Source organism: Cladophialophora psammophila, assembly GCF_000585535.1.
Source record: "Cladophialophora psammophila CBS 110553 chromosome Unknown aczJe-supercont1.17, whole genome shotgun sequence".
In the NCBI taxonomy this organism is placed as follows: domain Eukaryota; kingdom Fungi; phylum Ascomycota; class Eurotiomycetes; order Chaetothyriales; family Herpotrichiellaceae; genus Cladophialophora; species Cladophialophora psammophila.
Window position 1 is genome coordinate 154,910 of NW_006912938.1, and position 25,915 is coordinate 180,824.

Here is a 25,915-nt window from a genome sequence, read left to right on the forward strand (position 1 = left end):
ATATGTACCGTCTTTGAGACCCGGGCACATAATTGAAATGGTGGTGGGAATCACTTGGTGCAGTTGTCTTTACGTTGCCATTGATGCCCTGTTGATCTTGTTGGTACTGTTAAACGGGACTGTGATGCCATTCTACCTCTACCATCAGGCCAACAGATTTGTACCCGTTCGCTTTTGAATTGTTGACCTGGGAGAAGTCTTGGTTTGGGACTATTCTGAGTTCCATCTCTTGCTTTTGTAGATGATACTCCAAGGTCGAAGGGAGTGGAGATGAGAGCGGAAGGGGTGCCAGAGAGAGGCGAGGAAAGCAGAAGGGAGAAAGCAAGGGCGAAAACTATAACGATATGTCGGTCTTGCGAAGATGCGGAGGTCATGTTAAATGCACAAAAGTCAAATGGGTGAAACAGATATCCCTATAAATTGTTCCCATGTTCAAGATCTACAAGCTCAAAAATGCTCACAGTGCACTTGGTGATAACGCCGGGATCAAATGCTGCTATAGCTCGCGCCCAAGCCCAAGCCCATGCCCCTGCCCCTGGCCCTGTCCCCTTTTTGCCACGATATGCTTGATGCAGCTCTCTTCCAAGCCAACGGTAATGATGTGCTCTCAACAATGTTATCTTGGTCGGCGCGGGCTAGCTATTCCTGCACTCTTTAATGTCGGAGGTGCAGGTAAGTCCTTCATGGGAGGAGGTAACGGACCAGTTGGTGGAGGTTGCCGCACAGAAAACGCTGGACTTATCAACGGGTTTCGTCCATTCATCGTATTGCCGCTACTACTTGTCCTCGGCGGGAACATGGGTCTTTGAGAAGGCTCAATGGCCGAAGCAGGCTCAGGAATATTGTCACGGTCGTTGTAACCCATACGGTTAGCACGTGGTCCAATTCCGTTCGGCGCGTCCCTAGTCTCCAATGACAAATGTTGTAAGGATAGCGGGGGAGGAGGCGATCTCTCCACAATGCCGGTTGGTGTTCCTTGAAAACTGGACTGAGGCGGTGCTAACGGGATGTTGCCAGATGTCGGACTAGCATATTGCTTGGCTGTCACGGGAGTGACACGGGCATCACCCGCAAATGAAGCTGTTGACGCCGAAGAGGTTGTGTGAGAGCCATCCGAGCTTGTGCCATCGCTCTTCAGGGATTTTGGCGCAGGAGGTGCTAAGTATGATTTTCGATTGTGTCGCTCCATCATCGAGACCGCCCATTCCTGTAAATCAACCGGCGTTCTCTTCGCGGCCTGCAGAAAGTTGTCTCTGTCGTAGAGCTCTCGGGGTGTCGGTCTCTCATCTGGGTTCTTGAGCAGACACTTGGCGACAAAATCCTCTAGGATTGATGGGAAGGCTTCGCTTTTTGGGAGTTTGGGCGCAGGCTCGTGAACTATAGTTTGCAAAAGGTCGAGAATACCCATTGGTCCAGCACTGGCTCTGTCGCCCGCGGCAGAATCGCTTGAATCGAACGGAAATCTTCCAATGGCAAGTTCCATCACCGTCAGACCCACGCTCCAGACGTCGGACTTGATGGTGTATGCTCCACCTTGAATTCGTTCCGGCGCCATGTACGTCGACGTTCCGACAAACGTGTTGGCCACTGAGTTGACGGTCTCGGTAGCCACGCCAAAATCGCATAGCTTGATCATTCCTCTAGAATTGACCAAGACATTGGAGGGTTTGATATCTCGGTGCATGATACGGTGGGCTTCGTAAAGGTATACTAGACCTCCAAGAATAGATTCTGTAATTTTCCCAAGTACATCGACACGTGTGGGTCCAAAATCTTTTGATATGCGATCCAGGGATCTGTAGGCCGTCAGCTCAGTAAGGGGGCCAGATCTCGACCATAACTGGCTCACCCGCAATCCATATATTCCATACAGAGTACAATGTCACGAGCTTCATTCTGGAAAGCTCCGTAGTATGTGATGACGTACGGCGAACTGCAGTCGGCGCCCACCTGCAATTCTCTGACAATTTGTTTTCGGACGTTCTCTTTTGCATCGACTCGAATGACCTGCATTCTCTCTCAGCATCTAACCCACCTCTAGAACCACTGGCACATACCTTTCTTGCCATGATCACTTTGGTCGAAGCATGCATGACTTTGCTGACAGTACCGCCATTGCCAGCACCCAACTCTTTCAACACAATTAGATCTTCACTTCTGAGGTCGAGTTTGAATTCCAAGCCAATCTCCAAAGTGTCTGTTCGGTCACTGTCTGTATTTCCAAGCGCTCCAGGTATTTGTGCATCGCCATCGGAGGGTGCTGTTCGGGGAGGCGGAGCATTCAACGCCAATCCCTTGACATTCTTCCTTTTCAGCGTCCGGGCCTTAAACGCGTCAGACATGGTGTGAGGATATCTCTAGAGCGACGGTGGTAACGGTCTGCTAATGAAGCCGACGAGGAAAGGTTCGAGACCGAAAAGAGGATGACACACAGCAGGCTGCGGCGGAACTGCAAGCGTGTGTATGTACAGAATACGAAACCGGGGGCGGCTATTTCAGACCCCAAGAACGATGCCAATCGAGGCCATCAGACGCCTAGAGGATGAATAACTGGCGTTTTGCTGAGCCTTCAATAGATCAGCCACTCTCGGACAGTGGAAAGCCGTCAAAAATGTCAAAATGCCACGGTTGGAACCTGCCGTGCAGTTGAAGAAATAGTCAGTTGACAGGTGGTGAAACTGAAATGACTTCTGAAGATAGGGGTTCAAGCGCTTCAGCACTGTTGTGAGAGGCACGCGCGGTCGTTGACGGAAGAAGCGATATCAGTCAATAGTGCATAGCATAGGTCAGTAGTTCGCCAATAGGTGTCAACAGGAGGTCAAGCGCAAGCGCCTATTCTCACGCTTCAAGTCTGAAGTTCCCCATCCTCAGGAAAGAACCACAGGACCGCATGCAGGCTGATTCGATTCATGTGAGTTAGAAGGGCTAGAAGGGCCTAGCCAATCGTCGAAAGCGACGCCCCACTTATCCACATCGAGCTTGGCGCGTGGCGATCATGGTCCCAGAAAGAAACTTTACCGAGCCCGCGATTTAGCCGCAGCATCAACTTAACTAAGTGTGCCTCTGGACTTTCGCAGTTCCATTTAAGACGGTAGAGCATTCATTGCCAGCGCCCTGCATCGCGAACTTGCTACCTACGGATTCAACACCCCTCGCACCACCTCAACTCCCTGGCTCTTGTATTTGCGCATTGCACTTCTGTCAGCATGGATCATCTCATCGATGATCGCGCAGTCCTGGATGAGGAGGAGGAGGAGGAGGAGGACGAGTCCTTCGACGAAGAGACTGGTGAAGAGAGAACCAAGTCAAGTGGCGCAAACGGCCGTTTTGACGATTCGTCAGAAGAAGAAGAAGAAGAGGAAGAGGACGAGGAGGCTGCGGCGGAGGTGAAGCTTCTCCCACCAAGAGACTTCGGAGATGCCAATTCTAATGTTTATGCCAGATTGCCAAAGACTTTATTGTCGACGAAGATGAAGATGATGAAGAAACCCGCCGAGAACGGAGACGAGAACGTAAGAAACGCCGCCGCGAAGAACGTGAAGACGAAGACCTCGATGAAGAAGATTTGGAATTGATCGGCATGAAGCCAACCGAGGAGCCGACCGAATCAAAGTTCAAGAGACTCAAGCGAGGCCCTCGCGAAGACCGCGATGCACAACAACATTCTGGGGTGAATGATATTTTTGGCCATTCCGACGAGGAAGAGGAGGCAGCTGACTATAGTCGGCGGAGTCGTCAAGATCGAAGAGGGCTGCAGGACGAGTTTGACGACTTCATCGAAGAGGATATTTTCTCGGATGAAGAACAACAACGGCAACGCGAAGACGAGGAAGTGGCCAGGCATAATCGTCGAGGTATCGCAGAGCTAGGCATCGCAGATGCAGCTGGTCTCGATGAGCAAGCTCTGGAAGACTTTCGTGCAGCGTTCGGTGATGGAACAGATTACGATTTTGCACTTGAAAAGGAAGAAGAGGCTGACGAAGAAGAGGCTGAAAAAGACAAGAACCTCCATCTCAAAGACGTCTTTGAACCTTCTCAGCTGGCCGAGAAGCTTCTGACCGACAAGGACAATGAAATCCGATTTACTGATATACCCGAACGACATCAGCTAGCTAGGAGACCATACCGCGACCTTGAATTGACCGAAGATGAGGTCAAAGAAGAAGCTGCGTGGATAGCCAACCTCGTACTGCCGTCGAAAGGACACGACCCTATTCACCATGAACCATTCAGACGGGCTGTCGCAGACAATCTGGATTTGATGACTCGGCAGGATTTCGAACCGCCGTTTATTTACATGCATCGAAAAGATTATCTTCTGTTCCCTCAGACTAAGGTGGTTGGTGTGCAGGAAGACGGGACTCCAAAAGTTGTCGATGACACCGTCAAACTCCTCAATCAGAAAGATCTGTGGCGTATCTTGGAGCTCGATCTCAAATACAGAGCCCTCATCGAAAGGAAACGAGCGCTTCAGAAGACATACGATGATTTGAAGTCGACTAATGTGTCCGAGGACGCCACTTTCGAACAACTCCTCCCACGGGCTGCTACGATGGAGGATCTTCAGGATTTGCAGGACTATCTGTATTTCGAGTACGCATCACAGCTTAAAGATTTGGCCCTGACCTCGAATGGCGAACCCAATGGTGTGAATATGTCTCAGAAGAAAGCTTCGACGAGAAGTGTTTACGAGGAAATTCGTGCCTCAAGAGCATTCGGTCTCGTTCGTGCCTTTGGAATAACTGCAGACGCATTCGCACGAAACGCCGCCAGAGAAGGCGTCCGAACGTACACAGAAGATTCCTCTGACAGCCCAGAGAATCTTGCTGAAACACTAATCGACGAAGAATTCTCTACTGGCGCCAGAGTGCTCAAAGCGGCGAAGGCGATGTTCGTCGAACAACTGGCCGCGAGCCCACGATTCCGCCGTCTCATCAGAGAGAAGATCTTCCCTCACGGGGTGATTGACTGCCACCGTACCGAAAAAGGTCTTCGCAAGATCGACGAGCAACATCCTTACTATGAATTCAAATATCTTCGGAACCAGAAATGCATCTATTTCAGCGAACGACCTGACCTGTTCCTTAAGATGCTGAAGGCCGAGGAAGAAGGCTTGATCGAGATTCGGGTTCGACTGCCCGAGTTGGACACTTTCAAGAAAGAACTCAACAAGCAGATTGAAACAGACAATTACTCTACCGTGGCTGATGCGTGGAACCAGGAGCGCCGTGAAGCCGTATCGAGTGCCGTTGACAAGATCATGAGGCTCATGGCCCGGTCGGTGAAAGAAAATCTCAAGGACCAATGCGAAGCAACTATCGGGAATGATTGCCGCGATGAGTTCTATGTGAAGCTCGATCAGGCTCCCTGGAAGCCAAGAGGGTTGGCGAAAGGTACCGTTCCGCGGGTCTTAGCCATGACGAACGGCGGCGGGGCAATTGGTCGTGACCCCATCTACTGGGCCTACGTCGGTGACGAGGGTAGAGTCCTTGAGCATGGTAAGTATAAGGACCTCGGCCCTGGCAATCGAGAACGCGGCATTTCCGACGGCAAGGACGTGGACCCGCTATTGGAAGTCATTCGGAGGAGAGAGCCTGAAGTTATCGCGGTCTCGGGATGGTGTCCTGATACCCGCAAACTTCTAGCAAACCTGACCGCCTTAGTCAACAACTACGACCTCCGAGGTGCGACATACAGCGATGATGATGACCAGGATCGAAGCGATCTGTTGGATGTCATTCTCGTTAACGACGAAGTTGCTCGGATGTCGAAATCAGGCGATCGCATGAAATCCGATAACCCCGGGGTTCCTGAAATGGCCCTCTACTGTGTTGGTCTAGCGAGGTACATGCAATCTCCCTTGAAAGAGTATGCCGCTCTAGGTCGGGACATTGTATCCATCAACTTCCACCCGGCCCAGAACCTTGTGCCGCAAGACAAATTACTGAAGAAACTGGAAACTGCTCTTGTCGACACGGTCACCATGACCGGCGTGAACATCAATGAGGCCGTGACTGACCCCGGGCTGGCAAACCTGCTTCCCTACGTTGCCGGCCTCGGACCCCGAAAGGCTTCCCAGCTGGTGAAAGTTATCAACCTCAACAATGGGTTTGTCAGGGCTCGCGAGGACCTGCTGGGCCTCAACGACAAATACCAAGCGATGGGACCCAAAGTATGGGCCAATGCTGCATCCTTCTTGTACATCGACTTTGACATGTCGGACCCAGACTCGGAGTATTTGGACAACACTCGAATACACCCTGAAGACTACGACATCGCCCGGAAAATGGCAGCCGATGCGCTTGAACTTGATGAAGAAGATATTGAGGCCGAGAGACAAGAAGGAGGATCAGGAGCTATAGTTCGCCGCCTAATACGAGAAGAAGCACAGGAACGCGTTCATGACCTGGTTCTCGAAGAATATGCCGCGCAGTTGGAACAAAACCTGAACTCAAAAAAGCGCAGCACTCTGGAGAACATTACCGCCGAACTCAACGATCCTTACGAAGAACTGAGAAACCCATTCCGGGTAAATCTAGGAGAGTCGGAAATCTTCACAATGCTCACAGGGGAGACCAGAGAATCCCTGCAGAGAGGCATGAATGTTCCAATGACGCTCAAGAAGGTCACCGACGATCACATGGAGGGCAGATTCGAATGCGGATTGGATGCTGTGGTTGAGGATCGTCAATGGGCAGACCCTGCGTTGTCACCGAAGCAGTTATACAACATCCATCAGACCGTTCAAGCCCACATCACCTCGATCAACCGCAAAGACTTTATAGTCACTGTGAGCTTGAGAGACGAGCAGTTGAAAAAACCATTCAAGAGATATAGTCACAACGAACGAAACTACGACGAGTGGGACGATCGCGAGGAGGCTGCGGACAAGAAGTTGTTGGAAGAGAAGACAGATTTGGGCAGTCGGGTCACCCGAGTGATCAAGCACCCCCTATTCCGGCCGTTCAATGCGAAGCAAGCGGAAGAGTATTTGGGCAGCCAGAATCGGGGTGATATCGTCATTCGCCCGTCATCCAAAGGAAACGATCATCTTGCCGTAACATGGAAAGTTGCTGACGGTATATTCCAACATATTGATGTCCTTGAACTGGACAAAGAGAACGAGTTCTCCTTGGGAAGGACACTGAGGATAGGTGGACGGTACAACTACTCCGACTTGGACGAACTGATCGTGCTGCATGTCAAGGCCATGGCTCGAAAAGTGGACGAGATGTGCAATAACGAGAAATTCCAGAACAAGTCCAAGGCTGCATTAGGTGAGTTTGTTATTCTTTGCGAACCTGACATCAGATATGACTGACGCTGGGAACAGAAGAGTGGCTGACGACCTATACCAATGCTAACCCCAAACGCTCCATGTACCAATTCTGCCTCAACCGTGAGCGACCAGGGCAGTTCCACCTCGTCTTCAAGGCGGGCCAAAACGCGAAGCTGATGGACTGGAGCGTGAGGGTAATTCCACAAGGGTTCGAATTGATGAAGCAACCATATCCCACCATGAGAGATCTGTGCAACGGCTTCAAGCTCATTTTCCAGAACATGCATGAGGCGGCGGCGATGGGCAGGCCCATGCGAAGATAGAATATTTGGGAATTGGGACGACCGAGCATTCGAATACTGGCCGCACACATTGGATGCGAATCTACAGCATCCCGGCAAATACCTTGTACTGGGACAAAGTATGGGCCCCAGGGAGGAAACGATGTATTAGTACCGACATGATGCTCAAGGACGAGCTAGATACGGAATGAGCAGATATGTTGGCCTCGAGAGATCTGATGCTACCCTCGTCAATTTGGCCCAATTTCGGCCCAGCTATCTCATCTCGTTACATCGTACTCGGCCTGGTGCCCTATTGACCCTGTCCATCTGTGAATGGGTGCTATTTTCAGCCTCGACGGTCTCGTCTCTCTCAATGGCCGGAACTGGTGGCTGATGGCACCATTTGGGAGTAACTGCTCAAGCCTCAAGGTCTGGGCCTCGCACTTGCTCTTCACCTTACTTCGACTGTAGCTGATTCTCAGTCGACTTCTTCACAGCAGGCAGGAAGCGGCACCCATCTTGCCATCCAGCATGCCATTGTAGCCGCCCGGATGATGGAGGAATTTCACAACAAGCGTACATGAAATGCCAGCGATGCTCATGCTGCTACATCTGTCAGGACGACTTGCTCATCCCCTCGATCCACAGTCCATCGCCCTTACGACAACGAGACAAGAGAGATCACGGGTGTGCTGTTCTCGTCCGGTCGGCTTCCCTTGATGCTTCTGGCAATCATGTCTGCCGCAGTTGCTTCAGCGGCCAACGCTGCTCCCAGTAGTTCGTGCAAATGCGTATGTTTCCAACAAGTTAGGTCGTCCAATGCGGAATATCTGACCAGATGGATAAATTTCTGGCGACCGATGCTGGCCTTCCAATATTCTCTAAGATTTCTTCAACCTCAAGGTTAGTGGAAACTCGATTCGAACACAACCTGTCGCCCTCTCTTGCTATCCTGGTCCTGCTTCCAATCCAGCTCAATGTGACTTATGCCGATGCGAACTGGGACAATGCCACGTTCCAAGCTGACATGTCGTTGAGCTCTCATACCCAACCAATATCGCCTGCCCTCCCGTCAATGCTACGGCAAGGGAGACTGCTCAGAGGTCCTACACACTAGTAGTGAGTTCGAGCTATGCAGTCAACTGCACAGACCCTCGACAGGTTGCCTTGACGATCGTCTTTTCCAAGCTCTTTAACATCCGGCTGGTGGTTAAGAGCACGGGCCATGACCAGCTCGGACGCTCTGAGGGATCCAATGGTCTGGAAGTTCGAATTCCGGCATCTTCGGAAGGGCATCACTTTTCAAAACATTTTTGAGTCCTCCACCGGATGTACCGCGAACAATTGGACTGGAAGCGCGTTCAAGGTCGCAGGCGGGTACTCGTGGGGCGATGTGGCGGCAGAGGCTCAGAAGCACAACGCCGTTATTGTCACTGGTGGTACTCCCTCTCTTGGGGCTCTTGGAGGCTAGATGAAGGGCGGTGGCCACGGCTCTGCATCGCGAGACTTTGGCCTGGGAGCAGACCAGGCGCTGGAACTCGCGGTTGTCCTTGCCGACGGCTCACTTGTGACGGCCAATGCTTGCCTGCACAGCGACCTTTTCTTCGCCCTTCGCGGTGGCGGCGGCGGGACATACGGTGCTGGAAACCGGCTGGTCGACCGCGCCTCGGTGACGCAGAACTTTAGCGCTCTGCGAACCATGATTGGAACCATCGACGGGACGCTCGACCAGTTCACAACCAACAACCTCGAGCTCGTCGGTGGTGGCCAGGTGTTTAGGGACGCATCCGAACCGTACTCGGGCGTCACCCCGGCATGGCGGATCTCTTACTTCAACAGCGTCGTCGCCCGAGTGTCTTCTTTTGACACTCCACAGGCAGTGCCGGACGAAAAGCAGCACGACATCATGTACGTCAAGGTGCCAGCCATGAAGAGACTGGCGCCAAACCCAGCCTTTACATGGATGAAGCGGACAGATTTGACCCAGACTGGAAGGCGGATTTTAACGGGAGAAAACATTAAGAGAGGCTGTGGGCAATCAAGAGGATATACGATCCGTATTGAGTGTTTTATGTCCTGGCTTGTGTGGGCAGTGATGCGTCCGAGGCGGTCGGGGTGGCAAGTTGTGTCGAGTCCGGGGTGGACAGAGCAATGAATGGGATCTTATGGTGAAGAAAGATGGCGATTTGTTTTCAGGATAAATGCGGAAATACTGTTATATCTACCGCAATCTATGAATTTCATGACCCGTTTTCCTTATGGGGGTAAATACATAGTCTTGGTATTCCATTCATACCTCTCTGGCGCAAACTGTATGGCTGTTATGCTAATCAATATATTATGCATATACGGAGGAGGTATATTGGCGCTGAAACTGCGCGCATCTCCCCCCATCAACGAGGCTCCCTCTCCCCTTCAGAGACCTTCTCGTTTGGAGTAGCTCATATTAGCCCAAAGCCCGGAATCGGCCTCAGATGTGATTCGAAGAGCGTCCCATCATGTCTGCGCATCTCATATTCGCGGGAATTCCTCAGCGATGGGAGGAAGAGATGCCCAGTTTTCCTGCTTTCTCCCGCCACTGAAATCGTTGGTACTTAGGAGCTCCATGGCGAAGGAGGCGGGCAAGCATTACTTGCAGGTGAAGATGTCAGATCACGTGTGCGAGAAGGCTGAACATCCCCTTTTTCTACTTTGAGTTTGTGTAACCCCTACAACTCGTACATGTTCGATAGATGGGCAGCATGCAAGGGATGTCCACCGCCGTTGGCAATCACCGTATATGGTCAGGATCCATATGAATGTACGAAGTGCTCTCGGCTCGGGCTGGGTGCCGGCAGAACACCGTGCTCCAGCCTACCTCTATCGCTTCTACATCACGGCCCATTCGTCCCATTCGTCCCATTCGCCTCGTTAACAGGCTTCAGCTTTCCTTCTACTACGCCTGCCGCGACCTCTGGTGCGCGATGGATCTTGACCACCTCAAGCCCCACGCTGTCGAACAGTTTCCGGAAATCTGCTTCTGTCCTCTCCTTCCCACCCATGACCATACACGCAACATCCAAAGCTGCGGTATGTGCCTCCTTGTCCGTCATGATTTCTGGAATCAGCATGTCAGCAATCAGGATGCGGGAGTCCTGCACCATTGCGGGGATGATCTGATTCAGCGCTTTGGCGCAGAGTTCGTCGCTGTAGTCGTGGAAGACTCGCCGGAAGTAGTACGCTTTGGCGCCTGCGCAGAAAGTCAGAATGACAGCATACACGCCTTTATCGGAAAACAAATTCGAACAGCAAGACTCAAGCCTGTTGCCCCTTTTTTTTTTTTGGCTGGAGTGACTCACCTTTAACAGGCTGTTCGGTCCAGAAATCGTGCTCCATCAGCTTGATCCCTTCAGGGGCAATCTTCTCTTTCTCGGCCATTGCTATAATCTCCTTTTGATCTTGCAAGACCACGTTTTTGGGGGTCAACTCCTTGTACTCATCCAAGACTTTCTTTACGGTGTTCCCTACTCCGCCACCAATATCCACCAGAGCTGCTCGATCAGGGTTCGTCTGCAACTCCTCTTCAGTTAATGCAAGTTGATTGAAATCATAATAGCCTATGACAGGAACCAGGTTGTCACCCATTTTCAGCCCAAGCTGGAATGTCTTCAGTTTCTCTGGGTCTTTGGACATGATTTCCCACGTCGTCAACCCGGAGTCGCTTGCGTTGTGGTAGTCCGAGTATGGATTGACGTAGAAAGATGTTGGCTCTACAGCCCCATGTTTGGCAAGGTATTTCGGGAGATCCGTCATGGGCTGAAGGAAGTGGTCGAACATTAATGTAAAGAACATTCCAGGAAAGGAAGTGTAGGCCTGTGAAAACTTGGTGCAGCCATAGGAGCCATCTTCAGGGGACTGAGTTATGAATCCCGACGCGACCAGAGGGCGCAACAGTCTTTCTGATGACCTTTGTGTCAGCATCACCACTTTTCCATTGGCCTTCTCGGGTCAAGCGGGACCACCGGGACCCCATCACCAGCAGTGAATCAAGTGGAACAGGAGCCATACCAAGCAAGACATCCTGGACGCCAGACACTTCACTCAACTCTTTTGCGCTGATGGTCTTTCCCTCTTCAGCTGGCATTTTCTCAAATACCTTGAAGTCCAACAGTGTACGGACAGAGACCAGTTCGGCCATTTGTAGTGAGTGGGCCTGAACCATCATGCCTGGATCCATCAGGGAATACATAATTTTCTTAGAGAGGTTGACGAGAGCTGCTTTGGGTGCGAGAGACGCTGCATCATGGCCTGTGGAAGGCACGTAGCTGCTGGCGAGTTGCGAGAGCTCGTTGACAAGTGACAGCAAATTTTCGGACATTCTCGGTGGGTTCTGTCGTCCAGACAATTTGACTAAATAGATAGATTTGTGATCTGGTCTTCGTCAAGGGTTGTGTCGGTGATTCGATGTGTAGCGCATCAACCAGGGGAAAAATCTAGCTACAGGAAGTTATTCGGGGATGGCAGAAGCTGACCTTTCGATCACAAAGCATAAAGTGGCCTTTGGGATCATCAAATACCTCCGTTGGACTGGCATGGTTGTTGATAGACAAGTCATTTGCCGGCGGGGAGCTGCAGTCGGAGCCTGTACCTTTCCACAAACTGTTTCATGCAAGTCGAGAGAACGTTGCCAGCGCATCGCCGAGCGAGACGAGTTACACGGGCTGAATCGTGGATTTTGACGCATGAGACGCTGCCCACTGCTGAGTTGGCCGTTGGCATTGTTTCGCTAGAGATGGGATCAAATGGGGTCCATCAGAGTCGGCTACTAAAGTGGGCGGGGTTTAGGTGTCTGCAGAGGGCCAATGCAGCCGCGGGACTAAGGCATCTGCCAACAACTGGGAGGGTTTGCATGTGCAATACCTGGTACGTACGTGCTGGATTGAGATGAATTAATTAGGAAGGGAAACCCGGTGGGGGGGTGACGTGCTACATAATAACAACACAATATATGTTTGTTGCTGTGTGAATAACTAGTTCCAAACAAGACGAACTGGGGCTAGAGAGCGGTGGCCCAAGAGATAAATAACCGCAACGCCCTTGGATCGACCTCCAACGTCTCCCATTTCCAACGTACCATTGGTGCCATGTAGTTACGGGTACGCTGCCTGTCGTGAGTCGAGATAATCCTTAGTGCCTGTAACCTGTGAAAGAGTGCCTCCTGTCGTGTTTCGGAAGCCCTATCCAAATCCTGCAAGTCCGGGTGTCTCTGACGTCGCCTTGCCAAAAGCCAACCGAATGTACCTTGTCCTTACCAGCCGACCGACCAATCTAGAGCTGAGTAACTTTCGACATTGACTTCTCCGTCGATGTTCCGTGCTTGAGGACGCCGCCCTGACTGACATTGCTGCCGTGTGTATCATGCCTTAATCCAGACCTCGTGGCTTCGAGTGATCATTTCCGACGTTGCTCATGGCATCATGGCATCATGGCCTCGGCCTCTTCGTCCGTGACGAAGATCTCAGCCACAGGGCAGTGATCCTCGTCCCCAAAGTCTCCGTCGTATAGCTTCTTTCGGCCCCTCTCCCCATATCGTCCCAGCATATAGCTTGGCAAGAACAGCTCGTCATTCCATGTAAACCCCTGGCTATATTTTGTGTATGTGATCAGTCGAGGGGGCTCGTCCGGATCGTCGTGATGAGCATTCAAATTGATGGATTTGTAAGAGCTGGAGGAGAGCATCGAAGGCCCAAGTAAAGAGGAGGAAGCGTTGAAGAGCATGGGCATGCTGCTAGGCGGCGGGAGGCCAGCCTTGTGCTTGTCTTTCCGTTGTGATGGGCTGGGCTCGTTGTCGGAGTGTAACGAGGCAGGGAGTCGGACCACCACACCCGCTGAAGGGACATTGTTGCGCAGGAGATGCTGGGGCTGGGGCCGAGTGGGAATAGGGCTGTAGGACCAGTGCGAGTCTTGATCGGAGCCTGAGCCTGAGCCTAGCGATGACGGGCCAGCATCAGAAGCTTCGGCACTTTCGGCGTGGTGAGGGTAGCGTTCACTTCGTCGACGTCGGTTCGGCGGAGAGTAGTCTGCATTGTTCCCCGTGTGCAAAGGGATCTTGATGGCCCGGGGGCCGGGAGCGGGAGAAGGAGAGGAATCAGGCATTGTAGAGACAACCACTAGCCCTAGCGAAGGGAAGTGAAGTGGACTGATTATAGGTATGTAGAAAACGCCTTTCACCAAGCTCCAATAACAGCAAAGGAAAGTCCACAGCCTGGGGTGATTACCTGTAAGTAGTGCACATGAGCGTGATGCCCTGGGGGATCGAAGAAGGAAGAGCAGCAAGTAACGTGGTGGTGGAAGAAAGGCAAACAGATTTGAGTTGCTACTTAAGGAGGGTTTGGGAGACAGCAGAGGGACCTGTGCTTGTGAGGCGATAGGCAGGCAGTAATAAGGTTGGTTAATCGAGATGCGCATGATTCACTGGTCAAGCCCACAAGCCCACAATCGTGGTCACGTTGGCAGGTTGAGTCACTGCCGTCACCGCCGCCACCACCCGAGTCAGTTCTGCCCGCTTGAACAACCCCGCATGATTTTCGCGATAACGATAAGACGTGCTTGATGTGCACGTTTGCCACAGCAGGCGAGCCTTGGATTGGCTGCACAGGTTCAGCAAGGCGCTTCTTTGGCTGCTTCATATTAGGCTCCGGGCCCATCGTGCTACAGCGCAGATTATCACAATACCTCGTATGTACCTCGTTCTGAGTAGATATCCCAACAGGTGACTTGCCCTCCCTACGCATAATACCATGGCTCGTCAAAGACGTGGTATCTGTGTCCACGCACACCCTCCCCACGGAATAGCGCTGGGAATCTGCGTCCAGGCGGTACCTGCTCTTCAGGAATCCTCTCGTCCGTGTACGAAACCGGCTCTCCAACCACAAATTTGCCCACCTGCCTCGCGTTAGTGATGTTCAGTAAACCAATATCCAATGGGTGCTTCTGCTTACCTGGATCTCAGTGTCGGTAATGGTACCCCTGCTGACCCGGGCGTATCCCACGCGCTTGATATCCTTGTACAGGATGTACTCGCACCATCGGTCCCAATCACGAGAGTCAATGTCGTGCATTCCACTTAGTTCACTCACGTACGTGTTGTAGTTTCCTTCTCCCGGTTTGACCACGAGGTAACTCAGCAAGATTGCCGGTCGAGTTGTCGCCCCCATCCGCTTGGACAAATACTCCGTCTGAAGGCGTCGGTCCTCGGGATCTTCCTCTTGTCCCGAGTGGAAAACAAATACATCGACCTGGGTTCCGTATACATCCAGCGTGGCTTCAATTGCAGGCGCAAGTTCGCCGACCGGCGAAGGGAGCAAGTGATGAGTCGAGTTGAGAATGGGGAACTTGGATAGCAGTGCTGATCCCCACGTGTGTTTATTCGGCCCAGGACCGAAGTCCACGTACATGCCCAAATCCTCAGCAAGATACTGCGTGGTGTCGCGGTTGCCCATAATGATTCGTTGCAGATCAGACTCCAGCAATCCCACCACGTCCAGCTCCAATTCCTTGATCGCGTCTCGCATCCTTCGCTCAGACGACCAGTCGTCATTGTCCAGCGAAAAGTGGATGGTCCAGATTCCAGCGGTTATCAGCTTCTCCTCTGGATGGTATGGTACATAATCATAGGTTGGAAAGCGTATATACGCAATGAAGGCCGTCAACAGCTGCAGGACGAGTAGGATATGAAGGTAGTAGCTGGACTGCTTCCGTCCACGAGGGCTCGACTTGCTCTTCGGTTGATAGGCCGAGTTAGTGGCCAAGGCTGAAAAGACGCCAGCACCGATCAGAAGCATCATTGTGATCATCACCCAATCGGTGTGCTCTCGAACGAGGGGTCCTCCAGGGACGAACGCATATGCCACAACCCAGACATGGAAGAGGACCATGATGTTGTACATGAAATAGCCGAAGCCAAAGGTAGAAGCCGGACTGTGTTGGGCGGCGGAAGAGATAAGCACTGGCGCAACTCCCATAGTGTAGAAGGCAAGAATCAGACCACCATAGTAGCCGGTCCAGTTGCTGTAGCTGGTGAGTAAGGCTGCACCGATAGCTCCCAATCCATAGGCTGTCCATGTCCCAAAAAAGCCAGGGAGGGCAAATCCTAGAAACAATCCGAGGCTCATCACAACTATCGTCACGGCACCATGGGGTACTGCCAGCGGCCCTCGTACAGGATAACCCTCCCAGACCCACAATATCATGGTGCTGGAGTCTGAGAGCAAAGAGTGCATGGAAAAGAAGAGCCCTCCCAGGCCGAGACCAGCCAAAAGGCTTGAGCCTTTCTTCGCATTTGGGGGGACGTAGTCTCCACCACTGAAGGCTTCTGGTCGGGTGGACCGCCATACAGCAACCAGGGCGATCACCAAAGCGGTCTTGTTCCAGCCACCGATCCCGGAATGTAAAATGGGCCAGACAGGATTGTTGGTGTGATTCGCAAACTTGGCAATGCTCGACAGCACGAAACCAGTACTCCATGCCAAGATTCTTCTTTGAAGCCGCGTCGAGTTTCTTCGTTCAGCATACCACTCTGCTGACCAGGCTATACAACCCAACATGACGGCAAACCCGACAGTGAACAAACGGTATGCGGGGTCCTTTACTAACCAAGCCACAAGGCCCACCAGAGAAGCCATGTGAACCCAGCGAAAGTTCTTGATTGTAAAAGATCGAACGGAAGGGATGGCAAGTATCAAAGGTGAAGCAGGAGACATGACCATGACCTCGTAGCCCGAGATCCCCATGTGCCAGAGCGGGAAATACCAAATGAGGACACCGAGAGAAGTGAGGATAGACCAGAAGAAAAATCCATGGAGAATGTCCGCAGTTGCGTCCAGCATCGCGGGCCAATAGTACAGACCATCAAAGGTAGAGGTCTCGATCAGAGGACTCTCGTGTCTGGGATCCATCAGCAGAGTCAATAGAGTAATCACTCTCAACTTACTGTTTCTCTTTCACAGAATCCTTCAGTAGTTTCGCGTCACTGCAAAAGGGTTAGTAGGTCCCCAAGCCAAAACTTCGACTTGTTCGTACATTTGCGTATTTTGGGAGCAGCTGTACATACCCTCTGCTAGAGCCCTTGACATCTTTGACCACGATTTCAAATGTTTCATAGTCAAGCGCAGTGACCGAATCAAAGGCCACATCGAACAAGATCAGAGACCATTCAAAAAAGGCGTAGATGGTGTACGCTTGAGAAATCAGCCCAAAGGTCCGGATTGTAGCCGAAAGACTCACCGCCTGCAACCTTGTGGATTTTATGCTGGATGAAGAAATAGATCAAGGGTACAAGAGTACCGAAGAACAAGCTAGCCAAGATTTTTCGATATTTGATGGCTTTCGCGTTGGGCGGACTCAGAGCTAGACATCCCAACGTCCAAGGCAGGGTGAATATCAGGTAGGAAATCATGAAAATATCATGCCAATCATGGTCGTCCGTAGATGTCACGTATGTCCACCCTCCACATGTCAGTGTTCTTAACAAGCCTGTGGTTGCGATGATCGCCGGCAGATTCGAGTTTGGTCTTCTGGTGAGGAAGTACCAGAGAGTGACGAGGGCAAATCGGGGTCCGGAGGTGATAGCAATGAAGACCATAAATACCGAGCGCTCAGGGTATCGATCGCCAATGGTGGCCGAAACGGAAGGAAACCATTCATCCGGGTATCCATAGTGCTCGTTCTGCACAATTTTGTGATAGTGGAGAGAAACACCCACAATCAATGCTCCAATGAAGGCCGCATATGCGACGACGGTATGAGCCCAAGACACCCATTTTCCATTGAACTGCCAACCGTCAGTTTACCTCAACAAGAGGAGAAGCGGGTTTGGGTGCTTACAGAGAACACCACATCACCATCCTTCCTGGGCGCCATTTGGTATATCAGTGACGATTACAAGACGGCTAGCAGCATCTAGAGAACAAGAAGAAGAGAGTGAAAGAGTGACAAGACGGTGTAAGAAACGGCTAGAAGGTTGAAAGGTGCAAGCTGCGCATGAGGACAGATGAAAGGTCAGGACTCGGGTACACACGAACCCCTGATGATCCGCAGTCGAAGCAACCAAGTGGGAAAACTGCGGGTCAATTTCTTCCGCACCAGAAAAATGCTCCCCAAAATCCGTTCTCTTCTTTCCACTATTCAGAGAATCCCAGCAGGCTTAGTTACCAGCAGGGTAAATTATGGCTGCCGCGAGCGACAAGGCTCGCTTTTTCCTGGAACAATCGGTACCTGAACTGAAGGAATACGAACGCAAATGTATCTTCAGCGCCGATGAGATTACCCGCATCGCCCGCAAACGATCCGACTTTGAGCACAAGATCAACGCCCGGGGATCCACGCCCGCGGACTTCGCTCGGTACGCCGAGTTCGAGATAAACGTGGATGCCTTGAGGCGCAAGAGAGTCAAGAGATTGGGAATCAAGTCCACAGCACACAATGGCAAGCGCCGCATCTTCTTCGTCTTTGACCGCGGTACTCGCAAGCATCCGGGCGATGTCGGTCTATGGACGGAGGCAATAGATTTCGCGAGGAAGCAAAAGGCACACAAGAAGCTGCAGGATATGTTGACACAAGTGCTCCGATTGCATCCTACAAAGCCCGATTTATGGATCCATGCCGCCCGAAATGCGTTGGAAGAGAATGGTGACATTACTGAAGCAAGAAGTTACATGCAACGTGGTCTTCGATTTTGTAAAGGGTCAAGAGCCATGTGGTTGGAATATGCGAGACTAGAAATGTCTTACATCGCAAAGATTCACCTCCGTCGAGAAATCCTTGGAATCCCCATCCGCAAATCCGATCAACCACAACACGCAAACGGAAGAGATGACGATGAGGATCTTCTGCGGTTGCCGAGACTAACGGCTCTGGACGTCGGCCCGAACGCTGAAGACGAGGCCGATACATCTGCGCTACAGAATCTGGAATCGACACCCGCGACGAGTGGTGCCATTCCCGTTGCAATATTCGACGCTGGTATGGCCCAGTTCCTCGACCCAAAGTTTGGCTTGGACTTTTTCAAGATGATTCTGGACTACGATGACATTCCAACCTGTCGCAAAGTTGCGGATCATGTGGCGGTACTCTTGATGAGGGAATATCCACAGAGTTGGTGCAGCCAGGCCTGCCACATACAGCTACCACTTGTCTCGGTACCTCACTCTTCTCCCATCTTCCCACCCGCTTTCAGAGATATGCTGGAACGACTGAAGGGTGCTCGCAAGAAGACCAACAGCCTTGAGTTGATCGGCTGGGTTAAAGGATTGCTTGAAGAGCTCGTTCAGACTTCCGATCTGGACCCAGCAATCAGGACAGTGGCAGACTCGGTTGTGAAATCCTTGGTCGTCTCTGAGTCGACTTAGTCAATCCATATCTCCCTTTGATCTTAACTGCTTTTTGCTTGACTGGAATTTCTTCCTTTTCAATCTGGCCTCGTTTTCTGTCTTCTGAAGGATTTTGACCCTTTCCTTCTGTTCATTTGTCGTCTCCCCAGGGACGGTGTTCTTGTACACGTCCACTATGAGTTCGTTGAGCCTTCTGAAGCAGGTGTCCTTGTTGGCTTGGGCCTTTCGACTTTCATCTGCTTGAATGACCAAACTCGATGACTTCTCCGCGTAATATCGAGAGGACAAGATGCCTCGATGTAGAACGACAGGGATTACGGGGAAGAGACGATCAACGGGGACGCGAAGCTGAGCCTTCGAATTAACTCTGTCGTACCCAAGTCAGAGTCACTCGTCGACCAGATACCAAAGATGATCGTACTTATTGACATTCTGGCCGCCAGGACCGCTGGACCGGGCGTAAGTCACCTCTCCAACATGCCGTAGAGGCTGTTGTGTGTTGAGACTCCTATACCATTCCCTGGCGGCCGCAAAGTCGAGTTCCGAGCTCGCAGACTTTGCGGAGTAGAATCTCCAAAGAGAAAATGGGTCACCGAGGGTCCTCGTTGGCCGTGGGGGACACATCAAGACATATTCTACACAGCTAGCCAGCTACATAGCTAACAGCCTGTTTAAGGCTGTGGAAGCGATTGCCAGCCTCATCCTTCCATAATCTTCTATGGCAGGTTAGCCGGGAGGACCAACTACATGTGGAATGGTTGACTTGCCGAAGCGAAAATCCAAGCAGGGCAACTGCGCCTTGTCTACTATTATCGCCTTGCGACTCTTGTTTCTGCGCGCTGTCGTTCCAACGCAGTAATGAGCAACTTCGCATCACTTCCGTCAAACCTCTGGTCGCTGAATCCATCATCATCATCATCATCATCCTCAACCTCACTTTTCACTTTCCTGTTTCTCCTTATCTCCTGTTGACGCGCTGATGTCGCCAGACTGCATTTGACTTGTCCACCTTTTCTTCAGCCTTTTCCCCCCGCCTCAACAGCCTGATAAAGCAGCACTCTCCTTCACCTTGCCCTGAACATGACTTGCACCGCCCTCGCCGCCTCAAGATGACTGATGCAGACCCTCCGCCAGAAGCCCAACGCTTTGGTAGATCTCAAACGCCCGAGTCCCCTCGCCCGGTCCATATCCCTGAACCTTCGACGATCCCGGTACTGCTAAACCAGATGGACCCGGTCTTCAATGACACCGAGACCTATAATATTCCTCATAATCAAACTTTCTCTCCTTACTCGGACTCTGCTCGCGCTATGAATGAGAATGATACAAACGATCCAAACTCGGAAGAGCAAGACGTTGTTCAAAACTTTCTGAGAGGCGCCGAGGAGGAAAACACTCGTCTCGATGATCCTGCTCAGCTCCCCTCCACAAACGGCCCGATGGTCCAGAATGATGCCGACATGGAATCCAATCTTTACTCAGCTCTTGCCAACGCTTCTGCGTATCCACAGTCGTCTGAAGCCCATGCCAATCCACCTCCAGGTGCTGCCAGCCAGATCCAAGATCCTGCGCAAACGAGCAATGATACTTCGCCAGCCACTGATTCCACTGCCAATCCTGATACTGGCAATACTGCATTACAAGCCGTTGGAGAGAGTACGTCTGAGCCAGAACCTGCCGTAAAGCCCAGCTTTCAGTCAAATGAAGGCGGAGTAGACTATCAGTCGCTTCTGGATACCATTTCTAAATCTGCTTCTACTGCTCCTGCTGCAGACCCTGTGTCTGCTCCAACTTCTGCCACCTCGCTTGCCAACCAAGGATCCCAATCATTGCTTCCCATCCCAGGTTTACCCCCCAAGCCACCGACTCAAGCTCAATCTTCAGATTCTGCCGCTGTTCACACGCTTCCTAACCTCAACAACGATCAATTGGCGCAATACCAACAAGTGAGTCCAGACCACGCCAGTGTCAATGGCATCGATCAACCTACACTTGCGTCCGCGCAATTCCAACCTCAATCCATTCCTTTGCAGGCGCCAGGTACATGGCCGCATTCTGCCAATCAAGCGTCACCCACAAGCACTGAACATACCTCTCCTGCCCAGCCTCTCCAGGCCCCCGAACCAGGAAGGGCATTTGACCCGAATGAACGTCCGTGGACCCCCAGAACACAAGCGCTTTATGACTCATTTCTTGAAGATGAACGGAGGTATGTGACAGAAGGGATTTGGGACAAATTTCCCCAGGGATCACGTCTCTTTGTTGGTAACTTGCCCAGTGAAAAGGTCACTAAGCGTGACATCTTTCAAATTTTCCACAAACATGGCAGACTTGCTCAGATCTCCATCAAGCAGGCGTACGGATTCGTCCAGTATCTAGAGGCATCTTCATGTCAAGCAGCGCTCCAGGCCGAACAAGGCGTTGAGATTAGAGGAAGGAAGATTCACCTCGAGATATCGAAGCCTCAAAAGAACACAAGAAGTCAACAAGGCCAGCAAGGAAGCAAAAGACGGCGCTCTCGATCCCCAGACCGCGGTCACGCCCGTCAGGCCGACCGATTTGGCCGTCCTAACTATAGTGATTTCCGCGATGAGCGAGGAAGGCGCGAGGAGTATCGACGAACCCCTTCGCCTCGAGGTTACCGGTCCAGAGACGATTACCGGCCACCCACTCAAAGCCCTCGCTATGGCGCTGGTGCGAGACCAGTTTCGCCTTTCACCAGCAACTTCTCAAATCCACCCTCGGCGGGTTACGATGAGGAGGCCGCCCTCCCCTTGCCTCGAAGAGACCCACGAGATGTGCCGGACGTACAACTTCTCATTCTGGAACCTTCAGTGGCTCCAAGCTTCATGAACTGGATCGAACAAGGCTTCCGTAACAAAGGATTGCGGGCTTCGACAATATGGCTCAGCCCTCGGCTACCCCTCAACGCTGTTGTGAAACGGCAAATTATCGAAGGTGTGCAAGCTGTTGTGAAACTGACACAGGCCAATCAGTACAATAGCAAGATACCCTTGCAGGTTTTTGATAGGAGTCAGGGCACGTCGAATGTCAACTTCAACGAATACCTTGATCTCGATGTGCCCGTCGCCGCTGATATTGTCCTCCATGCGCGACAAAAGGAGCGAGGAGGCGCACAGCAAAGTCCTCAATCCTATCAGCCACAAGGTTATCCCCAATATGGATACGGTCCGCCGCCACCACAATACGCGCCAGCACCTTACCCTCCGCACCAGCAGCAGCAACAACACAATCAGTTCCAGTACAGCCAGAATTCCCAGTATCAGAACCCAGCACAAACATCTTTGAGTCCCACTTCGGCCACGAGTGCTCCAAATCTACAACAATTACTGGCAAATCTTCGGCAGCCTGGTGATGGGCAGCCAGACAGCGCTACGCCAAATGGCAAACCCACCCCCGATCTGGCAGGTCTTCTGAGTAACGTCGCCCGCCAACAGCATGGCCACGGAGGAGTACAATTTCCGTCGCCACATGGCCCTCCGCCTCAGCAACAGCAGCCACAGCAGCAAGGTTATGTGCCTGGCACACCGGCTTACGGAGCTGGGCCACAATCACAGCAGAATGTACAGAACATTATGGAGACCTTAGCGAGGTACAATAGATGACAAATCAGTGCTTTTGTTGGGACGAACCAATGGTCGAGTTGTTGATGCAATATTAGACTCTGAGATGTGAGGGGGAGCTTCGTTTCGAAAGTTGAAGTGAAGATTGGGGGAACGTTATGGGTGGCCAAGTCAAGATGTGTGCGGTGGAGGGTTTGTAGAACTAGGACAACGGAGGTGTTCGCGGAAAGAGTCACTACGTGCCGGCCATTACCAAAAGAAAACTTTACGTAAGTATCGACTTCCCAGAAATAGATCATGTTTCGACATTTTACGAGAGTGTGTTGATACATAAAGAGGGACTCGGTCCCAAGGAGCAGGTTAGCCTCGCAGCCTCGCCTATCTTTTGTTGAAGTACTGGGTACCCAGTAATATATGCACATCGTGCGAAAACTGCTCCCCGCACATCGAGAATGCGCCGAAACCGCGGCACATGCAAGTTGACCTGCCGGCCGGTTTCCACTGCGCTTGCTCAACTACTACTCCAAACTCCCTACATTCTTCCTACACTTCTTCCTCTATTCTTTTTTCCCCCTCCCTCTCTGCCCAGCCAGTCTCTAGAACATGTCCAAGACAACCCCCAACCCTGTGGCATCAACCTACGGGTCCCCTCCCGCCGCGAGTGGCGGGTCCACCGCCCACTCGATTCCTCACCCACAACCCATATCAGCCTGCACACACCATATAGCAGGGATTCTAGTGACAGTCTTCGGCCTGGATGAGGTCCCCTCAGGCGCCGCCGATATTGCTGTTCTCTGGCTGCTGCATCCTCGCCTGCAAACACAAGCGTGTATGGCCCCATTCGCTGCCCACCTCATCTCTGAGTGGAACAAGCACCAGGCAAAGTCACGGACGCCGCCAGTCAAAAAGAAGGGATTGATTGCTGTCTCATTTGACCAACGTAATCATGGCTCTCGCCTTGTGTCTGCGATCGCGAATGAAGCCTGGCGGTCCGGAAACGAACATCACGCACAGGATATGTTCAGCTGCTATGCCGGGACGGCCCGAGACACGTCGCTCCTGCTGGACTATCTCCCAGGGTACATCTTCTCTGGGGCAAACGACCCAAGAAGGATTGTGCAGAACCTTGTTCTGGGTATTAGTCTAGGTGGACACGCCGCATGGCATGTTCTCATGCACGACCCCCGGATTTCTGCCGCCATCGTCACCATAGGTTGCCCCGATTACACGCGCCTTATGACGGATCGAGCACGGTTGTCAAAGCGCAAGACATACACATCCTCCTCCCCGCCTGGAAGGGATTTCCTTGGGTCCGCAGATTTTCCGCCGAGTCTAGTGGAGGCGGTAAAGAAGTCTGATCCCGCGGGCTTGATTTGGTCAATGCCCGGATTACACTGGCGCAAAGACCAGGAACGATTACATACGCAATTTGCGGATGAAGAGAAGGCGGTCTTGCTGCCAGTGATGACGAGGTGTTTTGGAAACAAGCGCCTGTTAAACCTCTCTGGCGGCGCGGATAAATTGGTGCCATATGCACATTCGAAGCCGTTTATAGACTGGCTCAAGGCAGTCAGTGGGAAAGGAGGATGGTTCGAGGGCAGTGGGTTTGTGCTAGAAGACATCGTTTTCGAAGGGGTAGGACATGACGTGCCGAGTAGTATGGTGCCGAACATGGTGAGGTTTGTGAGGGAGACACTGGAGGATGAGGGCGTAGCCGCAATGGAAATGGGTGGTGGAGGAGCAGGCAGGCTAGGCAGTAAAATATGATATAGAACGGGTTCATTGTTGGGGACTGCACGTGTAGAATGTCATTTTGTCGAGAAGCTGGGGTAATTGGAGTGTGCTCATGGCAAGGCTAAGCAAGGCTGACTGGAATAGACACTTGATATGTGAACTGCCCACTTTCGATGAGATTATTTCTTGTCATCTTGCCCTCACGCCAGTTAAAGTGTCTCTATAATCCCGATAATTCTAGAATCAACATTGTCATCAATCCAGTTATAACTGCGCCAACATGCGAGTATCTCGTTGGCTTGCGTGCTTTCCTGTTCTTTACCAAGACGACCTGGATTGGTGAGACGCGTTGGGACTGATCGATAAATTATACAACACCTAGCCCGCAACTATCTCGTTACCAAACCCGTTTGTTTTGTCGAGGACGACGAAAGGAACGTTTTCCGGCAACGCCAATTTAGGGTGCTCGGACGCCGTCGAGCCCGGCGTCAAAGTCCGAGTCTGCGCTAGCTTTCCCCTTCCGGCTCAGAAGAGAGTTGCAGTTGCCATTTGACTTGAGCTCATCGGCGGGATCAGATTCATCGAGCTCCCACAAGCCCCGTTCCAGACTCTAGCGAAGTCACATGTTCTGGACCGGAGTCCCAACCGTCCTCGTTGAATGGGTGTGGGAACGACCAGCTTGCCCTCGGTTCTTCCTCGACGCCGCGGCCAGCTGGATTCAGTCGAAGGCCAGAGTCGAGACTGAAAGTCTCCAGTGGGCTGGCCAAATTCAGTAGCTCATCTGAAACCCGAACATTGGCCCCCAAAGAGCATGTCATTTCTGACCATAACATCTCACTTGAAGGATTCGTGGAGGCAAACATTTTGGTCCGTTGAAGGAGGACGGGCGCAAGTTGATGGCACTCGTCTGCCGCCTTCCCTCTCATCTCAATCGAATAGAGCCCTTGAGGCGATTCCAGACGGATATAAACCATGATCTTCCCGGCGCATCATCTAGCTCCCTGACCAAATCATCATAGTGTGAAGTGTTGCTCTTAGGATGGCGGACTAATTGAGGTGTAGGGTATTCGTTCGAGAATCGATTTTCAAGCAGCGCGTAAAGAGCATTGACTTGTCGCATTTCCCTTTGCTCATTAAACGGCTCGACAGGTGTCGCGACGGCATTGTTGGACTTCACTGCGGCGGCAGCAGACGTAGGAGATCGGGGCTTTTGCAGACGGGATTGCATGACCTTTTGGAAATGGACATGGGCCGGGCGGACGCGGTCGAGAGGCCATTGATTGATGATGCGCACCCAGTGCTTGAAAATGACCTGGACAGAGGTGAGCTGGGGGTGGATTGAAAACCTTCCACTAGCAAACACGTACTGATTGATGAGCTGTCATGGTGAGGCTTTGATACGGAGGGCGGATTGGCAGTGGTCAGAGCTACTAGGTTACCTGACAGGTTCATCAGCAATCTGTCGATGACGCCTCTTAAAGCTTGAAGAGCCTGTACGAGGTAATCAAAGGCCATACCAGAAAGGGGGATGGTGGTGGCGCATGTTGTTCGATCCTCTGTCTGGCCACTAACAACTACAAGGCCAGTACTGGGTACCTGGTGAGTGCCTGCGCCGGGGGTCTGAGCCGTGCGCATCTCAGACACCACACCAACAGTGAACACTGC

The 25,915-nt window shown here is 51.9% G+C and overlaps 13 protein-coding genes across 13 annotated transcripts; 7 read left to right on the plus strand and 6 right to left on the minus strand.

Annotated features, from left to right (window-relative positions):
* Nucleotides 1–616: 616 nt before the first annotated feature.
* Nucleotides 617–2,342, minus strand: A1O5_09664 (STE/STE7/MEK1 protein kinase; the record flags this gene model as incomplete). The annotated part of the gene is made up of 3 exons (XM_007750243.1): nucleotides 617–1,796; nucleotides 1,850–2,007; nucleotides 2,058–2,342. The coding sequence occupies 3 exons, from the start codon at nucleotides 2,340–2,342 to the stop codon at nucleotides 617–619; spliced, it is 1,623 nt and encodes a 540-aa protein (XP_007748433.1).
* An 864-nt stretch (nucleotides 2,343–3,206) lies between these two features.
* A1O5_09665 (transcription elongation factor SPT6) lies at nucleotides 3,207–7,602 on the plus strand (the record flags this gene model as incomplete). Its single annotated transcript, XM_007750244.1, has 3 exons — nucleotides 3,207–3,386; nucleotides 3,443–7,277; nucleotides 7,334–7,602. The coding sequence occupies 3 exons, from the start codon at nucleotides 3,207–3,209 to the stop codon at nucleotides 7,600–7,602; spliced, it is 4,284 nt and encodes a 1,427-aa protein (XP_007748434.1).
* Nucleotides 7,603–8,297: 695 nt separating this feature from the next.
* Nucleotides 8,298–8,680, plus strand: A1O5_09666 (uncharacterized protein; the record flags this gene model as incomplete). Its single annotated transcript, XM_007750245.1, has 2 exons — nucleotides 8,298–8,354; nucleotides 8,402–8,680. The coding sequence occupies 2 exons, from the start codon at nucleotides 8,298–8,300 to the stop codon at nucleotides 8,678–8,680; spliced, it is 336 nt and encodes a 111-aa protein (XP_007748435.1).
* Nucleotides 8,681–8,788: 108 nt separating this feature from the next.
* On the plus strand, nucleotides 8,789–9,034 carry A1O5_09667 (uncharacterized protein; the record flags this gene model as incomplete). Its single annotated transcript, XM_007750246.1, has 1 exon — nucleotides 8,789–9,034. One exon carries the CDS (start codon nucleotides 8,789–8,791, stop codon nucleotides 9,032–9,034), a length of 246 nt encoding a protein of 81 aa, XP_007748436.1.
* Nucleotides 9,035–9,585, plus strand: A1O5_09668 (uncharacterized protein; the record flags this gene model as incomplete). Its single annotated transcript, XM_007750247.1, has 2 exons — nucleotides 9,035–9,471; nucleotides 9,516–9,585. The coding sequence occupies 2 exons, from the start codon at nucleotides 9,035–9,037 to the stop codon at nucleotides 9,583–9,585; spliced, it is 507 nt and encodes a 168-aa protein (XP_007748437.1).
* An 851-nt stretch (nucleotides 9,586–10,436) lies between these two features.
* Nucleotides 10,437–11,920, minus strand: A1O5_09669 (uncharacterized protein; the record flags this gene model as incomplete). The annotated part of the gene is made up of 3 exons (XM_007750248.1): nucleotides 10,437–10,792; nucleotides 10,902–11,501; nucleotides 11,611–11,920. The coding sequence occupies 3 exons, from the start codon at nucleotides 11,918–11,920 to the stop codon at nucleotides 10,437–10,439; spliced, it is 1,266 nt and encodes a 421-aa protein (XP_007748438.1).
* Nucleotides 11,921–13,017: 1,097 nt separating this feature from the next.
* A1O5_09670 (uncharacterized protein) lies at nucleotides 13,018–13,698 on the minus strand (the record flags this gene model as incomplete). Its single annotated transcript, XM_007750249.1, has 1 exon — nucleotides 13,018–13,698. One exon carries the CDS (start codon nucleotides 13,696–13,698, stop codon nucleotides 13,018–13,020), a length of 681 nt encoding a protein of 226 aa, XP_007748439.1.
* A 630-nt stretch (nucleotides 13,699–14,328) lies between these two features.
* Nucleotides 14,329–17,463, minus strand: A1O5_09671 (uncharacterized protein; the record flags this gene model as incomplete). The annotated part of the gene is made up of 6 exons (XM_007750250.1): nucleotides 14,329–14,487; nucleotides 14,544–16,488; nucleotides 16,535–16,573; nucleotides 16,655–16,781; nucleotides 16,828–17,374; nucleotides 17,428–17,463. The coding sequence occupies 6 exons, from the start codon at nucleotides 17,461–17,463 to the stop codon at nucleotides 14,329–14,331; spliced, it is 2,853 nt and encodes a 950-aa protein (XP_007748440.1).
* A 305-nt stretch (nucleotides 17,464–17,768) lies between these two features.
* A1O5_09672 (uncharacterized protein) lies at nucleotides 17,769–18,950 on the plus strand (the record flags this gene model as incomplete). Its single annotated transcript, XM_007750251.1, has 1 exon — nucleotides 17,769–18,950. One exon carries the CDS (start codon nucleotides 17,769–17,771, stop codon nucleotides 18,948–18,950), a length of 1,182 nt encoding a protein of 393 aa, XP_007748441.1.
* A1O5_09673 (uncharacterized protein) lies at nucleotides 18,951–19,511 on the minus strand (the record flags this gene model as incomplete). Its single annotated transcript, XM_007750252.1, has 2 exons — nucleotides 18,951–19,299; nucleotides 19,354–19,511. Coding segments are annotated over 2 exons (507 nt in total), but the record flags the coding sequence as incomplete, so codon positions are not given.
* A 530-nt stretch (nucleotides 19,512–20,041) lies between these two features.
* A1O5_09674 (uncharacterized protein) lies at nucleotides 20,042–22,558 on the plus strand (the record flags this gene model as incomplete). Its single annotated transcript, XM_007750253.1, has 1 exon — nucleotides 20,042–22,558. The coding sequence occupies one exon, from the start codon at nucleotides 20,042–20,044 to the stop codon at nucleotides 22,556–22,558; it is 2,517 nt and encodes an 838-aa protein (XP_007748443.1).
* A 561-nt stretch (nucleotides 22,559–23,119) lies between these two features.
* On the plus strand, nucleotides 23,120–24,283 carry A1O5_09675 (uncharacterized protein; the record flags this gene model as incomplete). Its single annotated transcript, XM_007750254.1, has 1 exon — nucleotides 23,120–24,283. The coding sequence occupies one exon, from the start codon at nucleotides 23,120–23,122 to the stop codon at nucleotides 24,281–24,283; it is 1,164 nt and encodes a 387-aa protein (XP_007748444.1).
* An 889-nt stretch (nucleotides 24,284–25,172) lies between these two features.
* Nucleotides 25,173–25,635, minus strand: A1O5_09676 (uncharacterized protein; the record flags this gene model as incomplete). The annotated part of the gene is made up of 2 exons (XM_007750255.1): nucleotides 25,173–25,562; nucleotides 25,618–25,635. 2 exons carry the CDS (start codon nucleotides 25,633–25,635, stop codon nucleotides 25,173–25,175), a joined length of 408 nt encoding a protein of 135 aa, XP_007748445.1.
* Nucleotides 25,636–25,915: the final 280 nt, after the last annotated feature.